This window comes from Gigantopelta aegis, chromosome 14 (genome assembly GCF_016097555.1).
Source record: "Gigantopelta aegis isolate Gae_Host chromosome 14, Gae_host_genome, whole genome shotgun sequence".
Classification (NCBI taxonomy): Eukaryota; Metazoa; Mollusca; class Gastropoda; order Neomphalida; family Peltospiridae; genus Gigantopelta; species Gigantopelta aegis.
In genome coordinates this window covers 43,536,121-43,554,951 of record NC_054712.1, presented here as the reverse complement: position 1 = coordinate 43,554,951, position 18,831 = coordinate 43,536,121, and the positions used below count along the sequence as shown (strand labels likewise).

General features: G+C 39.1%; 1 protein-coding gene across 2 annotated transcripts in view; it reads right to left on the bottom strand.

Moving 5' to 3' along the window:
- Positions 1-7,194: 7,194 nt before the first annotated feature.
- Positions 7,195-18,831, bottom strand: part of LOC121388207 (sal-like protein 3) — a 75,238-nt gene continuing 63,601 nt past the window's right edge. For both annotated transcript variants that reach the window (XM_041519477.1, XM_041519478.1), the window contains one exon: positions 7,195-11,564. In XM_041519477.1, the coding sequence (XP_041375411.1) occupies positions 7,537-11,564 (4,028 nt within the window). In that variant the 3' untranslated portion in view covers positions 7,195-7,536. The remainder of the gene's footprint in view (positions 11,565-18,831) is intronic.

Sequence of the window (18,831 nt, the reverse complement as noted above, 5' to 3'; positions counted from 1 at the left end):
CTACGTATTATCCCTCCATAGCGTTAGAGACCACACTGTTCTAAACAAAACACCCAATAAACTACGCTTTTATCATTTGGCAGATCTACGGTAAATAATGTACTGTGATTTGTGGTAGATTTATCGAAACAAGAAACTACGTTCCACAATTTGGCAGATCTACGGTAAAATAGTGTACTGTGATTTGTGATAGATTTATCAAAACAAGAAACTATGTTTCACAATTTGGCAGATCTTCCGTGTGTGTGTGTGTGTGTGTGTGTGTGTGTGTGTGTGTGTGTGTGTGTGTGTCTATATATATATATATTAGTGTACGGTGATTTGTAATAGGTTACCAAGCAACAAATAGACCTAGGGTACAAAAACACCGTTTCAACTGGCAAGTGTACTGTACTGTGAGTAGTGTAACTTTGTGAAATAAAACAAGTTATCACTTGGTGTAGATGCTTTGTAGTGCGACATGGGCTACTAAACAAACCAAACAAGTGGTTAATTTTCTTGGTGCAGCAAGTGTACTTATTAATAGTGAATAAATATACAAGTATAAATATTATCTTGATATGGCAAGGGTTCTGTGAATGGCGAGCAGGTTTCGATTTTGCAAGGGTTTAATAAATAATGAATATTTCTAGTAATCATAAACATTTTGTTTTCAAAACAGCAAAATGTATTGAGAATAACGAACTGGCTGAACGAACACAAAACAGTTTCCAATAACACTTAAGTATACACAATAAACTGACGTCATTCATACGCACTGCGCCATCATCTATAACGTTGGTAATAGTGTTAAAAACAAAACAGCAAATCGCATTCAAAACTGATCATTTTTTAATTGACAAAGAGATAACAAACCGCAAATAGCATTGTAATATAATACATTAACAATTTGTTCCTCAGCTAGGATTTGTTCGCATGGGTTCGTTACGTTAAAGGAATACGGAAATGCCCGATTCGTTGTACTACTATCTATATATATATATATATATATATAAACGACTATAGTATTAATGTATATAAAACCGTTTGGCGTATCTGTTCTGTCCAAAAGCCCTACCCTATATTTCTTATACACCTACCAACTTCCATTTCTTTCGTTGCTTTTGTTTTATGAGTATTGGTTTCGTGGGAATTTGGATAACACAATTCGGTTTTGTTCGCCAATTCCGAACAATAACGGACACAACCCAGCAATGGCATGATATGCTAGCTATTTATGAACACAGCACAGATCGATATGTTTGTATGGATTTCAAAGCGTGATCGGCAAAATAACCGAAAAAAAGAAGCAGCAGGAATTGATATGCTTTAAAATATGACAAATAATACACATAACATAAGAAGATTATTGGGGTTTATATTTATTAAGGGAGGGGAGGGGGAGGGGGGAGGGGTCGAGTCGACGTTTTTGCTAGTGGACTAATAGTCTGAGTGTGCGTCATTAGCCAAGTTTGTAACTTAAAAATTGCTGAATATTAAAAACACAAAATTGTTACATTACTTTCTAACTGAGCAGCACATATTCTTAACTGCGTTTAATTGGTCTTCCTTTCTTTTTTTACTTTTGTGTGTGTGTGCGTGCGTGTGTGCGCGCGTGTGTGGGTGGGTGTGCGTGTACGTGCGTGTGCGTGTGTGTGTGTGTGTGTGTGTGAAAGCCCCGCTGGACGGGTTTGTAAGGTCGTTGACTGTCAAACAGTCTCCGGGCAGTAGGTTCGAATCCTGCAAATGGACACTTCATGTTTTTAAATATTTTAATTAAACTTTAAAATATACTTGATACCAAAAGAAACGCGAATACAATTTTTCAGATGTAAACATTAAATTTGACATCTTTTTAAAGAATGGATTTACACTGAGATTCAGGAGATTTATAGATAAATTAATCAGGGCCGTAGCTAGCGGGGGAGGGGGGCACCAGAAAAAAATCCGGAAAGCATTATAGAAACTTAAAGAAAATTCTCTTCTTAACCGTTTAAGGAGTTTTAGACTATTAACTACTCAGTTGCCCCCTCCCCCCCCCCCCCCCAAATTTTTAAAAAAAATAAAATCCTAGCTACGGCCCTGTTAATATATCACTTATTACGTCACAGAATTGAGTATTTGCAATCAAATAAACCTACTCTAATTACAAACTAATTTTAATCTCAATTTGTGTTTCTACTGGTGTCCAGTATAGTTAGTTCCCATTTAAACGATTGTGCTAAGCAAAGATTTGAGAGGCCTTTTAAAGGTGGTATGTTTTAATGGTTGCACAATACTATCAGCAACTCAGAATGTATTAAAATGTTGGAGTTACCACATCAAAAGTACTTGGCCTTTTTACAGCACCATAGGTTATTTCTGTCTAAAACTCAACTTTGTTTAAAATATGAATTTTGTTTTATTAAGACAATGTAGACAGGTCTTACCTACTCGTGAATATTAAGTGAACTGCATTATCTACTGTTATCTAAGAAGTAAACAGGTTGAGGTTTTCATGGTTCAAATTAAAAAAAAAAACTTGTGCCATACATTTAATGTTGTATTTTTGTTCAAATATTAAAGATAATACTATGTTCTGTTTCTAATCGTAAGCTCTCCACCAATCACATCACATGTCAAAGGTCGTTACTATAATTAGCACTGTGAAATAAAGAAGAAGTAACTTAACGTAAAAAGCCATTTAAAAGAACAAGAACTTAAGTACGGATTTCTTATTGTCAAACATCTCCGAAGGTAATTCGACGATTTCCGCCATTCTGCTGGGGATTGACGGAAAATGCCGAACGATTTTTGGAATGAAGAACACCATCACATTTTTTAAATAATGTTTTTTAAATAATAAATAAAGCCATTTCTTTAGCCGACATTCTGCTATGAATATAAGTAATTGTGAAGCCTACACAAAATAGTTTTGTTCTAAAACAAACAACACGTGCAGTTTTCGTGATTTGAGCATGTTTTTGTTTTCTTTATTTTATTATTTTTTAAAATAAATTCCTAAATGTGGAAGACATGTATTTGAAATGTGCTTTACTAAGTTATCCTTAAAAAAAGAAAGAAAGAAAGAAATATCAGTAAATTCCATGTAATTTATTTCCATTAACAGTAAACACTTTCGCATTCATGCCTGTGAGTATCTGCATTCGTGACGTAAGTGCAACTAACACCCAGAAATATTCGTAGATAACACCGTTATTATTATATTGACGTATGGAAACTGAACATACCAAATTTACTAAGACTATGTAGACATTACGTTAAAAAAAAATTAGTCAATACTTAAATTTTAAAATGTAGGTTAATAAATAAAACACGGCTATCCAAACCCCCGATGGGGGGATTTGTCCCCACCGTCCCCTCCCCTCCCCGATTATATGAACTTCTAATAATTTTGTCTCTACCCTACACTTTTTCTGGTACGGCATTATCTACTACGTTTTTCAAGGTGGAAGTTAAAATGTAATAATTATAATGTAGATTTATCGATTGAACTTGCGTAGGTAGCACCATATTTTGAAGAAGAAAAAATGCATAATTCAGTTGTAAACATAACATGGTACAAACGTTTGGTAATCAAATTTGATTAATTTATTAATACGATGTTTTTTCAATTCAGGCAAATTCGCCGAACAACCCCCCCCCCCCCCCCCCCCCCCCCCCCAAAAAAAAAAATAATTAAAATCCGGTCGTTTTCAATTATTACTATTACCAAGATCAAATATGTTTAAAATATCAAACTAGCGATAATTTTCAAGGTTTGTTGAATAAATTAAAAGAACATCGTTTTAACAAATATTTGTGTAGACTATCATAACAAGCATAATTAATTAACATAAAAAAATAAACATGAAATTATAAACTATATAAAAACCGGCTAACAAAGTCTTTGGTCATAATTGCATAATTATCAGAACGAAATATAATCATAAATTGATAATACGTAGATTGTGGCTTTAAGTACATCAAATTAACCAAAAACAAAAATGAAAGTAAAACTAGAAGAAGAAAAAATGGACTTCGGACGATGGGTAGCGTTCACTCAAAATAACGTACATACGGGCATTTTACAGCATAACACAAAGAATGGTAACTAATAACAACATGATAAGAAAATGGATGTTGAATTTTAATTTCATTTCGTCTTGTGGATATTAATTAATATACTGGTTAATTAGCCGATTCGTGTTGCAGTTTCGCATCACCCAGCACGAGTGTTATGGCATAAAACAGTTAATAGACGTAAACAGTCTTAGAATTTTCTTTAAAGAAACAAAAATAATATATATATATTTAACGGCTAGGCAAAAATTAAACCTAACTTAGTAATTAAATGGGCCATTTGAACCATACATTTATAACTGTTACACAAAGTTAAAATAAAATAATATACTTTCTGCAAAATCTAAACATGAGATGCATTAAAGCTCTGCTAGATATATGACTAGTTCGGTTCATTCAAGACTATTTATCAACGCATTGGGACGTAATATTTCTATAACATATAAATGCTGATAAAACCCCCCACTTTTTTCATATTTTTCACAATCTTCAACTGTTTAGGCTACTTAACCAAAATAGAAAACAAAATGGTAAGACCTATTCCTGTTTGTATCTGAGATCAGTGGTGTTGTAAGTAGTATAAGTGAAACACAAATAAGGTGAAAGCCATTTATGGAGAAATACTCGTCATGCACAGAATGCAAGCTTTTATTCTTGTACACAGGTCCTTAGGAACTGGTGGGCCGGGGAGGGGAATTAATGTGCATCCTTACCACCCCTTACTCGAGGACGAAAATGTACGTTGTTTTGTTCCTACTTTATATAAATAAAGGTACAAATATAGCTTGTGCCCCTCCCCCCCCTCCCCAATCTGACGTAACCCCTCCCCATTAGAGATTATTTCCCCACCCCTCCAACTCCAGATATCGTTCCTACTGGCCAGGTATAGACGAAATGGTGAGCGAATACACGTTGACAGATAAGCCTATATTTCATTATCGCTTTTTTTTTTTATTTGTAAAAGTTTAAAATGATGATATACAAAAAATTCAAATTCCCAATCATGTGGGTAATTCTATTAAATTGTGGTTACCCCCCAAAAAGGTTTTAAACGGGCAAAAGATGCTTCAAAATAGAAGAATACGTAGAAGGACAAGTTTATTTCTGCTGGCTACGTTTAAAAGTACACTGCCATTTAATATGTCTGTGTCAAGAATTAAAGGGCATACTGTCACAGATTTAAGGACCTTATTTCTCCAAAAATATATAATAAATAAAAATTACATTAATTGTTGGAAACCAAATCTAGCTATCGCATCATCTTAACAGTTACTGAACCATGATGGTGTGAAATCCATGTCATCCTTCTCGGCAATTTTAGTTTTTGAATTATGGACCATTGCCATAATTCAATTATTTTATACAAAATATCATTAATAAATGTAGTATGGTGGTTAAGAAGATGGCTGAATAAAGTACATTTAGGGACCAATCAAATTATATTTGTTCAGGTAATACTTTGTTAGTCCAGTAAATAGGTCAGTGGTCTGTGACACTATGCCTTTAAGTCTTAATTTACCAAAATATGTGCAACAAATGAACGTAATACTTTGAATGGTCAGTTTGTTGTATTCTGGTTACAGTTAAGTCAGATTACACGTTTGTTAAACATTAACATATACCAAACCTATTTTACAAAGACGTCGCTTTTCATAATTCAGATGCGCGTGGTTACACTTCGTACATAAATTGTTAACAAAATTTAGGGTGAAAATATTTACTATTATAAACGAATAGATATTTAATAAGAAAAACACTTTTAAGTAGATTTTGTAGAGGTAGGGTGGGTGAAACACTTATGAATGGGTCAAATATCCGTCTTAATATACGAAGCACAGACATACATACATACATACATACATACATACATACATACATACAGACAGATTATAAAAATTGTTAATGTGCAACAAGACTAGAGGGTTATGTTTTATAAACAGTTTCTAGATTTTCACACAGTGGGCAACACCTTGTGTCACCACTGATGATTTGACTGTGGTTCATCAGCACATTAAACCATATCTCAATGATTAAAAAACACTATTTTCTGTCCACAAATTACATACGGAAAATCGTAACAAAATAATATATAGATACTGGGACTGAATCGGATTCCTACTATGTTGGGTTAATTCTTTTTCAACAGACTAAATATAGTTTGAATCAAAAGATAAGTGTGGATAAGCAAGAAACATACAACTATCTTGCAATATCAGCTTTCTAACGCATGGCATGCATAACTTGGGAGTTTACATATACAACCAGATACGCCCGATTGCTACTCTACAACAAAACATTTCCTTCGCATTCTATCCAATAGTTTAACATGAACTGTAAGTACAAGAGGTAACAAGCAATTAAAGAGATGATATGCAACAACTGTTTTCATTGGTTCTTTTTTTCCAACCTAGGTCTAAGGTCAAAGGTCAAAATTGATATAGTTCATAGTTAGGTCACAACCTGATTTGATATAACGTGAAGCGTTCAACTAAGTTCCGTGAAGAACTCACCACGTTGTCATGGTAACCTGGTTAACAACCAAAAAAAAATCCACTGATGTTGATATGCTGTTACGGTCATATAAACGACAAGCAGACAAAAACAAATATCACTCAAAAAACACTATCACAATCTCTTTTTGTTCTACATGCAGGACAGCACATTCCTAATGTTTAGCACTGACGTCACACTCGGATGATTGTCATCGACAAAGCAGCCATCCCACGAAGATGAGTTTATTTTACAAAGACAAATGATTCGCGGCTGATTACATTCCAAACACAAAACAGAAACTTGTCCAACAACAACGACAATTCTAAAGTCTGTTCACAACACTTCGGTACCGAAATGCGCCGAATTCCTCCGAATTCCGCCGAACTCCTCTCCGACGTCCACACCAATTTCGCAACTAAAGGTGAAGAAGCCTCTTTGGTTAGCAACAGTTTTGTAACCAAAAAATGGTGAATTATCCAAAAAATATTCCACACCAGTTTACAAACACAAAAGATTTCAAAGAATTAGTTTTTTTTGTTTTGTTTTATTCTTGGTGGTTGTTGTTGTTTTTTTCTCTCCTGGAGTTGTTGATTTTTTTTTAATGAAAACCATTTCATTGTTAAATGTTTCAGGACATGCCAGAATCCCTTTTGGAATGCTTCCATCTTCTACAGAAGGACGAGGAAAACGGAACCAGTTTTCTGCGAGTCTTGCTGATCATGAAATGGAGGAAGACCTACACCACCACAGTTTTCAAAGAGTTTCACAGTTCATGAGATGGATAACGACCTACGCCATCCGATTATTTTGCGAATCTCCACCGTTCATGAGGTGGAAGGTCATCTACGCCACGAGAGATTTCAGCGAATTTCCACAGTTCATCAGATGGACAACAACCTACGCCACCAATTTTCTGCGATTCCCACTGTTTATGAGGTGGAAAGTCATCTACGCCACGAGAGATTTCTGCGAATTTCCAGAGTTTATCAGATGGACAACCATCTACGCCACCAGGGCTTTATGCGAGTCCCCACTGTTCATGTGGTGATTCTGAATGTGCTGTTCCAACGCCATCGCCGACGGGAACGTCTGACTACAGAAGTGGCAGCTGCCGGACTTCCACAGCCACGACGACGTCACGTGCATGGAGTCGGGGGGACTGTCCTTGCTGGAGGGCGACGACAGCGACGAGGCCGAGTTGGCCGAGGACGCCGACGACGCGGGCCTGACGCTGAGATCCAGCTCCCCCGACGATGTCGTCGTCACGTGTTTCGACTCGGCGGGGCTGACGGCGCCGTTCTGGATATTCTCCTTGTCACGCGCGTGCTCCGTCTCCTTGTCTCGAGTCTCGCTCATTGGGGTCATCTCCCGCAGTTCCTCCTTCATCCCGAAGCCCAGGTAGTGGACCGATGGGGGCACGTGACCGAGTCCCCCGTTCACGCTCTGGATGACGGAGATCTCGTTCATTTTGGGCGGCAGGCCGTTCATGAAGTGCGGGTACTGGAAGTAGAAGTCCGGCGGTCGGTGCGGCATGGAGGTCAGGAAGGGGTTGTCCCGCACGTGCGACATCATGAAGGGCGGCTCGATGGACATGCGGCGCCCGCGTCTAGACGGACTGTTGTTCCACATGTGCGTCCCCATGTGCACCTTCAGATTGCCTTTTGTAGTGAACGCCTTCCCGCAGACCTCGCACTTGAAAGGTTTGTCCCCTGTGTGGGTGCGGGTGTGAATCTGCAGAGCGCTGGCGCTGGAGAATGTTTTCATGCACGTCATGCACTGATGCTTGGGGCCGGTTCGACGCATGAATGGCGACCCTTCTCCTCCCATCGGGTGACCGCTGGGTTTCTTCACCTCCCCGGATTTCGACGCACCGTGTTCGCCTATGGAGCTGCCTGAATGGTGTCGAATATGAGCCTCAGATACAGATCGGTGCAGATTCGGTACGTGACTTCCTGAGCTGTGGTGACTTCTGCTATTGTCGCCGTCCTGATGGTGATGGTGGTGACTTCTGCTGTCACCGTCTGAATGGTGTTGACTTCTGCTGTCACCGTCTGAATGGTGTTGACTTCGAGAGTCGCTGTGGTGGTGCCTCAAGTTATCGCCTGAATGATTCGCCTGACTGTTAGAATTGGAAGGATTGGTGAGGTCGCTGAAGGACAGACTTGGGTTTCTCATATGGTCATTAGTTTTGGGTGGTTTTGAGTCTTCAGAGTTATGAGGACTTCTATCAGAATTTGGAAGATGGTGGTTTTTCATATCGTTAACATGATTTCTGTTCTTATCGTCGTCAAAGGGTGTATTGCTTCTTGCTTCAAAACTGGGTACTGGGTCGTAAGGAAAGGGTCTAACTGGTTCTGGAAGATCTTTCCTAACGTAGTCTTCACATTCCATCTCCTGGTCATCATCACCATGGTGATTCTCTTTAGCAGATCGTTTTTCTTCCTCAGTTGAATTCTGGCTTTCTATAGATGCGTTATTTTTATTCACATTGCTAGTATTGTTATTGTCCAGAGGTTTCTTGATGGATAGGCCGAGAGGACTGGAAGAGTTGTTCCAATGAGAATCTGCCTCACTACGAGAAGGGTACGTTTCACCATCTTTACTGGACGAGCTAGTCAGCGGCTTCCAACGAGAGTCGTCTTCATTCTGTGAGGAAAACGAATCACTTTCCTTGCCAGGTGGACTGGAAGACTGAAGTTTGCACTGAGAATCATCCTCGCTCCTTCCAGGCTGATTCTCGTCTTCGTTCAGGGCCTGAGATGGGATGTCGCGAATCTTGTGCGTCAGCATGTGCTGTCTCATGTTGCCTCTCGTGGAAAAGGACCTATCACAGACTTCGCACTGGTAAGGTCTTTCTTTCGTGTGACTTCTCAGATGGATTTCCAGAGCGCTTCTGCAGGCGAATGTCTTGAAGCAGACGTGACAGGTGGTGTGCACGCGCTTCTCTCCAGGACGAAGGTCCAGGGCTCCCATCATGGGATAGCCCAGACCGAATGGCATCATGCCATCAGGAGTGACGGGATAACCCAGGTGACTTGCCTCCTCTCGCATGCTGCTTCTCTCTGACCCGGACTCCGAAACAGCAGGACTCCTAGGTGAGGTAGCTGGAGATCGTTCTGGGTTTGCGAACCCGGGGGACAGCATCTTGTTCATTATGGACAGACCGTTATCCAGACCCATGCTGTTGCGGAATCGTTCAAACGAGGCCTGCGACATCTGGCTGTCGATAGCTTTGACTCGTTCCTCGAGGGCCGCCAGGGAGGCTGAGTATCGTGGGGCTGTGGTTTGTGGTTTGGTAAGACTAGAAGAACTGTGTTGGTCCGGGGTGGACATCTCTGACGACTGGTGAGAGTTGGGACTCTGACGACCGTGATGACGAGGGGACCCGGCCGAACTCTTCCCTTCTCCACTCTGTTCCCGCTCCTTCGACGAAAATCTCTCAGCCTGCATCATCATCTCCTGCTGATCCATCATCTCCTCCTCCTCGTTGAAATCCTCCATATCTCCATTCATCATGTCGTCGTAGTCATCATCACACACCTCCCCGTCCGATCGCAAGTCGTCCATGCTGTTTTCAGAAGGATGCCTGTCTCTCTTGTCACGATCCTGAGAACTACCATACGCAGACGTCTTGCTGAGATCCAGTTCTTTAGACTCGAACGATCCCGACATACTTGCCAACTGATGGTCCAGACGTCGTAGGGGATCGAACCGGTGGGAAGGGAAGGGCTGGTGGTGAAACATGGCCGGGTTCGGCATGTCGTTCATCGCCTCGCCCGTGTGCATTCGGATGTGTTGCTGAAGAACAAGTAGGTTGGTGAACTGTTTGTGGCACACCGGACACTGATGCATCATTCGGAGGGGCGGCTTGGCCCGATGGACTCCCATGTGAGTCTTCAGGTTGCCTTTGGTCGTGAAAGCCCTGCTGCAGATCTTGCACTTGTACGGACGCTCGCCCGTGTGGATTCTGTAGTGCATCTGCAGGGCACTTTTACAGCTGAGGATTCTGTGACATATAACGCACTGGTTTGGGTCCGTTATTTTCTGTTCAATGTTCTTCACCAGAGCTTCCAGTTTGGAAGTCTCCGACTTTGAGCACTCCATATACTTTTCCAGGTCCTCAGAAGGGTCTATCATCTTTGATGGAAGAATCGAGCTCCTGAAGTCCATACTGTTAGATTGCTGTGGTGGAGGTGGCAGTGGTGAAGGTGGTGGAAGTGGCATGGATGACATGGCTGACATGGCTGACATTGATGACATGGCTGACATTGATGACATTGATGACATAGATGACATAATTGGCATAGATGGCATAGATGGCATAGATGGCATGGATGGCATTGGCGGCATGAATGGAGAAGATGAGCTGCCAAGAGGCAGAGTCGATGCAAGTGGCGTTGGCATGGAGAAGCTGATGGGCGTGTTTTGCAAGCTTCTGCTGGGTGGTAGATGAAGTGAGTTGGATGTGGATGGTGAAGCACTGGAAAACGCCATCGACGGAGGAGCCATCAGCATAGACGCCGACATCGGCGTCGACGTAAGCATGGCCGAGCTCTTTGGAAGCGCTGGTGGTTTCTCAACTGTCGGGTTCTTGAGGATGTGAGATTCTTTCGGTGGTTGAGGACTAGATGAAGCTGGTTCCTTGATTTTTGGTTTACTTTCGTGCAGGTAGGGACTAGATGGTCTCCTGTCCCGTGGAGGAGCAGGAGCAGGAGGTGGAGGAGGAGGAAGCGGAGTGGCCGGCAAGAGAGATGGCATAATGGGCCCGAGTGACGTCATGAGCATGCCCGGTCCGGGTGGCGTTGGGAAAGGTGAGAATGGAAACGGTGACGGTAGCGATGAGCTGGCGAGGCTAGTGAACGGATTGTTCAGCAATGAGGGAGGCGGCGGCCGCTCCAGGTGCTCCGGCTGTGGGTACGGGTTCATCTTGGCGTTCGGGTACTTCTGCTTGTGCCGCTCGAAGTGCACCTTCAGGTTCCCCTTTGTGGAGAAGCGGTTCCCACAGATGTGACATTTGAATGGACGTTCACCTGGAAAACACAGAAATATATAACAAAATTAAATGTTTTGTTGGGAAATTAAAATATCAAAAAGGACAGAAGAAGAAGTTAAATAAAGCATTTAACATAATCATATCAGCTTTGAACCTCCTATTAAAATTTACACAGGTTCGGGGAACTAAAAAAACCCATTTAACATAATCATATGAGATTGAAAGTTCCTACTAAAATGTTTAGAGGTTCGGATGGGTTAAGGATTTTCAAAATTCTTATTGTATTTTAACTTTTTAACTGGTCATTGCTATATGCATTAGGCATCTGTATTGGTGATTGTAATATATGGTTCATTTAAGCACCTTTTATATGAATAACCAGTGAATCACGTTTTATAATGGTCATGTATGACACTGATATTCTAAATATATTTTTAACAAATTGTTTCAGCATAGAGAAATATTTTTCAATTTCACCACTGTGCTGCGTCCAAAAATCAATTTAACATATGAAATTCTTGGAACATGTACATTAATTGGATTTCTTTAATACATGAATAACGTAGCAGTGTTCCTAAAGTTTGCAACTTTAATTTTAGAATATTGGCTCACCACATATCTAGTTGGTAGAACACATGTAACGACAATTTGTGTGAAGTGTTGTGCCCTATCAGCATTACCACCACTATTTAACATCTCTATCAACATCATCATCTTCTTCCCTATCACCATCAACACCACCATCATCATGATCACTATATTAATTAACATCACAAACAATCAACATCATCATCATCTTCTTCTTCTTCTTCACTTTAATCATCATCACCACAATCATCACCACTATAAATGCCATCATCATCTTCATCTTCGCTATCATCACAATCACTATAATCATCATCATCATCACTTATCAATTTAATTACTATCAGCACTATAAACATCAACATGATGATCATCATCATCACTGAGAAATCATGATAACCAAAACGGTATGTACTTTAGCCTGTAACAAAACCCACACCAACAATAAAAGATCTTTGTACACACTCTCAAGAGCTATTATGTCTGGAGTCCAAAGCCTTTCATCTTTTTTGATTTCTCCTATTCATAATTAACTTTTCATGGCAACTTTCACATCTCCCACAACAAGACAATGGCAGCATTCTGAACGCGACACAGACAAGACAACAAGTCGGGCAGAATTTAGCCATTCCCGAAAGTTATCGTCTTTAGATTTGTGTTTGTTTGTGGCTAAGTGCTGCAGTTGACTGATCTCGTAGGCAAGCAGCAATTTGACAGATTTCATAATTATTCTCCACGTGAGCGGCTATGTTCTACTGCCACTGTAATTGGATCTGTCTTGGAATACATTCTTAACATGCGATGTCAACCATAGGGATTTGTACGACAACCTCCTCAAAATTAAAAACCACCTCACAATGACAGACCACCTTGATAATATGACCAACTCAGTATTAAGACCACTTCAAATACACTATTACTAAATCTGTTTCTTTTACAACTAAACTACTTCAATAACACAACCACCTTAATATTAACACCACCTCACTAGTAAGACCACCTACAATTGATTACAGTATGACAATGTCACTTCCTTAAGAAAGAAGACCATCTCCAATCAGAAAACTCATATATATTACTGTTCAACTTCCTAAATGTACTGCCAAATCAGGTGTCATTACATCTGACACACAAATACACACAAACAACCTTCCCACAGTTTTCATTATCCAAACTATTTTATCACGATTATTATCGCCGCTGGTTTCACAAACCAAATTCCACTCTCAATCAGCCTTCATAACCACACCCTCAACTCCTCTTACTCACTGTGTCACTACAAAACATCTACACCTCCTAATTGCATCAGGGTGGGAGGGGGAGGAGGTGAGGGGGAGTCTGGTGAGTGAAACTGACAAACGGGCATTTCTCTTGCAGGTTCTGTTACACTACACCGGTTCTGTGCAGCGCTCTCTAGTTAACGCTCAATTTGAGAGTTCAGTAATAACGAATGCCAGCAATGGCATGCCACATTTGTTAGCAACTCGAGAAAATTACTGCCAAAAATTTCCTTTTTGACACCAGCGAGAAATCTACATGTTGATAGGGCCATTGCTAGACTCGTGGAATCCGTGGCGAGATATGAGTGCCAAACAAAGTGTGTCAAAGAGCAGGTAAGTGGCTCACACACAAACATACAGTCTGTCGTCGGCCAGAACTACTCATAATTAAACAAAAATATATATATTACAGGTTTCGGTTTTGGTGGGGCATACCAAAGCATTTGTTGGTTAATCTCAATTTGAAAATTCTGAACACTGCACTGTGAATAGTGTATTATGAGTAGTAGCTCTCTGTGAACACTGCATTGGTAGCTCATTTGTGAACAGTGTATATTACTAATAATAGTAGCACTCTGTGAACACTGCATTAATAGTTCACTGTGAACAGTGTATATTACTAATAATAGTAGCACTCTGTGAACACTGCATTAATAGTTCACTGTGAACAGTGTATATTACTGATAGTATTAGCTCTCTGTGAACACTGCATTGGTAGCTCATTATTAACAGTGTATATTACTAATAGTACTATCTCTCTGTGAACACTGGTAGTTTGTTATGAACAGTGCATTATGAGTAGTAGCTTTCTGTGAACACTGCATTGGGTAGCTCATTGTGAACAAAAAGTTTGTTTTGTTTAACAACACCACTAGAGCACATTGATTTATTAAACATTGGCTATTGGATGTCAAACATTTGGTAATTTTGAAATATAGTTTTAGAGAGGAAACCTGCTACATTTTTCCATTAGTAGCAAGAGATCTTTTATATGCACCATCCCATATGCAGAACAGCACATACCACGGCCATCCAATAGCTGATGATTAGTAAGTCCAATGTGCTCCATATAAACAAAACAAAACTAACTGATTCATTTTGCTGAGTTTGCTGCAATTTCTAAGATGTTATCGACTAAAAGAGACTTTTTAACGATTGTGATTAATTATCAAATATATTTTTGGGGCAAAAAATATTACTGGCTGTATATTCAACATGTTTCTGATCATTCTAATATATGTACTAGGTTAAATTTTATTTTATTTCCAAAATCCAGTTTGGGCTTCTTACAAATATTAAGACAACCAGAAACACATTGAATATACAGACACTGATATCCTAAACAAGAAAATATATTTAATGTGTAAGTTTAATCGTAGAAATATTTTATTAGCCGGAAACATCTTACAATGCAGCAAACTCAGGAATGTCTCTTTAATGTGTGTGGTATCACTGCCGTGCTAAACTGTTATCAACAGCTTAGATCATACTGAAAATAGATCATACTGAAAATAGCTCATACTTTGAATAAGTGACGAATACCTGGTGAGTTTATTTACAGCTGAAAATTTTTTAATTACAGCAGCAAATTACATCCTTTAATTGTTTCAGTTAGATGTTTAACTCCCTCGCACAGCTTGCTAAAGAAAAGTAATTTTCTCCCCCCCCTCCCCCCCCCGATTCTGCTTCTGATAATATTTTGACATGAGCTGGGTTTTTTCTCCTCAACCGTTTTTCACCGTCAAATTGATTCCCAACCAGTTACTGATTTAGGGATGCCTTATGGCAGTATGTTTTAAACACGTCAACTCAGACACAAGTGCGTGGCATCCTAACATTACGGAGAAATATTCCACAAGACGAGCAATTAGCCTCGAGCCTCTCTGACAAAACACACACACACACACACACGAAAAAACGATGATTGAGAAATGGAACGTTCATTAGTTCAACGGTCAATTGGTCATTTATTTAATAACTTTTAAAAAAATCTTTTTATTTTAACACTCAGAGGGGTTTGGTTTTTTACCTCAATCAGGAATGTGTGTTTATTATGATGTCAGCAACTGGGAAAAAACCTGTTTGTTTGTTTGTTTGTTTGTTTAATAGAGCACATTGATTTATTAATCATCGGCTATTGGATGCCAAACATTTGGTAATTTTGCTCTTTGTGGTGTTGTTAAACAAAACAAACTTTTCTTAATCACAGAGCTGTCACACTGCTAAGCTGTTGATAAGTATACTGTTCATGCCTGCCTGCCTGCCTGCCTGCCTGCCTGCCTGCAGCCAAATGACATGGGGCAGGGTTTAGCTCAGTGGGTTGAGTGCTCGTCTGATCGAACAATCTCGGTGGATCTATTCAACTGGTTGCGTTTTTTTCTCATTCAACCTCCCTGTCACAGACAAAACTCTCTGGCGAAAAGTGATTTTGTGCCCATGACAGGCATGCTTGAACAGTTCTCCGATGGAAGCATGCTAAAAATTACCCACACCCACACTGATTCAAACCAGTGCACCACAACTGGTCAAAGGCTATGGTATGTGCTATCCTGTCTGTGGGATGGTGCATATAAAAGATCCCTTGCTACTAATGGAAAAATGTAGTGGGCTTCCTCTCTGTGACTGTCAAAATTACAAAATGTTTGACATCGAACAGCCGATGATTAATATATATCAATGTGCTTTTGTTTTATTTTTATTTTTTTGCTTATATAAAAGATCATAAGGATAGGACTTCACGACACTGACAAAACCCACCTGGTTAAATAAAAGCAGTCATGCTTATACAAAATATCATAAGACAGGACTTTACAGGACAGTTAACTTCAAGGAGATGAGATTTGCCCTGACTGCATGTAGCTGCCACATAAAAGGAATTCATCATCATAGGCTCTGTAATTTATAGCTAGATATTTCATACGAGGGGTTCAACCAGTGCATCAGACTCCCCCCACTCCTCGACATACCCACCACTCGCAGGATATCAAAATAACACATTAATCTTCTATTAGCAATAGGGTATTTATTTACTCAAGGAACATATGTGTTTTTATAGAAAAAATATCACGTAATATCAGGCACCCCACCAGTAATAAAATTTGTATATGCATGAAGGGAAGTTTTATCTTTGAAATTTAATACACACACACGCATGCATGCAGAAAAAAACCAGGAAAAAATTCAGAAACTTTACTCTATACATGTACATATACACCTGATGCATAAAGCAAGTGTTTGGCTTATATAAAAGATTTGTTCTCTATTAGGTATAAAAGTATTTATTTATTCAAAGGAACATATGTGGGGTTTTTTTAGAAACACAGTTGAGGATTTAGCAATAAGAATGAAGTGTAGTAATATAGCGTATCTCATCATACATGTTTGAAGTGTAAGTTATAATACCTAACCCTAAACTGACATACAATATTTCACAGAGAGAGAGCGAGAGAGAGAGAGAGAGAGAGAGAGAGAGAGAGAGAGAGAGAGAGAGAGAGAGAGAGAGAGAGAGAGAGAGAGAGAGAGAGAGAGAGAGAGAGTGAGAGAGAGAGAGAGGAGACACACAAAATAGAGACATGGAGAAAATGGAGAACAGAGAAAGAGAGATTGTGTCGGGGGGGGGGGGGGGGGGGAGTATTTATTTGTATGACAAGCAAATACTATGGCCTTTGATATAGCAGTCAGTGACCAACTATAAATCAAAATTAAACTCTCTAATATTTCTTACTGCAATAACCTCTCAAAGTGAGCCAAAACAAAACCATTTTGATGTTTTGGCAAACCCACAATAAATATTTCACACACACCACATCGATGCACTTCAGACATCAAACTTAGGAGTGCGTCTCGAAAAAGGGAAGATTAAATACATAATTGTTATTATTCACAACTCATAATTACACTCTCTGCAATCCGAAGCAGGCTTCCGAATCTAAACTGGACGTCTAGAAATATCATCTTACTCCGGCGAGTGATGGGGAAGCTGATTTCGAGATGAACTCATTTATACATAGCAAGTAATCAGCAAAACGACACCGCGCCTTATGATTGCAATATGCAAGAGAGCGCCAGTGCTCAGTTTCATATCGTTAATTGCACAGACTTCTTGATTAATCGCACACAAAGCAGAGGCCAAGAATGGACGATTTGACATTCTTGTAAATTACAGTTGTCTAAATGAGATGGGGGGAATTAAATACAGTTTGGTATGTAATGAGTATTTGTAACCAATACAGGATCAATAAGCCCATTAGGGAAGATAATGTTTTTGATGTTTATGTACTTTATTACTCAAACGAGTAGATTCTGATGTCAATTAACATTTACATGTGTATTACTACAATCGATTGTCGTAAATATTAACATCACAAAGGAGAATCGAAGAACAACTTGAACAGATATCAAACCTGTATATTCTGATGGAACATTAAACATAACTGAATGAAATGTACTTGACACAAGTCATGTTACTGAACAATTTCTAAATTATAAATTATTGTCTTGGTCACATATTACAATTGTGAAACTGGGTATAAGAAACATGTTAGATTTATCCACCTATTGGATGTCAAAAACATTTTATAATTCTGAAAGTCTTACAGGAAAGCTACTACATTGTTCCATCAGCAGTGAGGGATATTTTTATAGACTTTCCCACAGGCAGGACAACACATACCATGGCCTTTTATATACCAGTCGCGAGGCACTGGTTGGAATGGAAAAAAACTAATCAGAGAATTAGTCAACTGATGGGATTTGAAGCTGGGACCCTAGAACATCTACTGACTGAGTTAAGTAATGCCCTATGTTGTATAACTTTCTCGATCCAGCCAGTGCTCCACAACTGGTATATCAAAGGCTGTGGTATGTGCTATCCTGTCTATGGGATGGTGCATATAAAAAGATCTCTTGCTGCTAATCAAAAAGAGTAGCCCATGAAGTAGCAATAGCGGGTTTCCTCTCTCAATATCTGTGTGGTCCTTAACCATATGTCTGACGCCAAATAACCGTAAATAAAATGTGTTGAGTGTGTAGTTAACTAAAATAATTTCTTCCTTCCTTCCTAAAAATTAAACATACATTATCCAGAAAAATATAATCGAATAATGGAAAATGAAATAAGCTGTTCTGCATGAAGTATTTCTATTATGAATATGGTCCATTTTAAAAGGCAGTTATGTTGTGTTTGATTAATATGCTTTACATACATACAAAAATGCCTCCATACACCTATGCACATAAATATAATAAAAAAAACCAATAGACTAATCAATAAATTTAGCTATGAAAATGTCATAAATTTCATCAAAGTATTTGCAGGTTTTGTATTAATAACTTTATTAAGTCAAATCAGCTCAAATTAAGTCATCATAAAACAAACAAACTGTGTATTTATTTGTGAAGAAAAAAATAATTTAATAATAAAATAAGACACTTAAATGT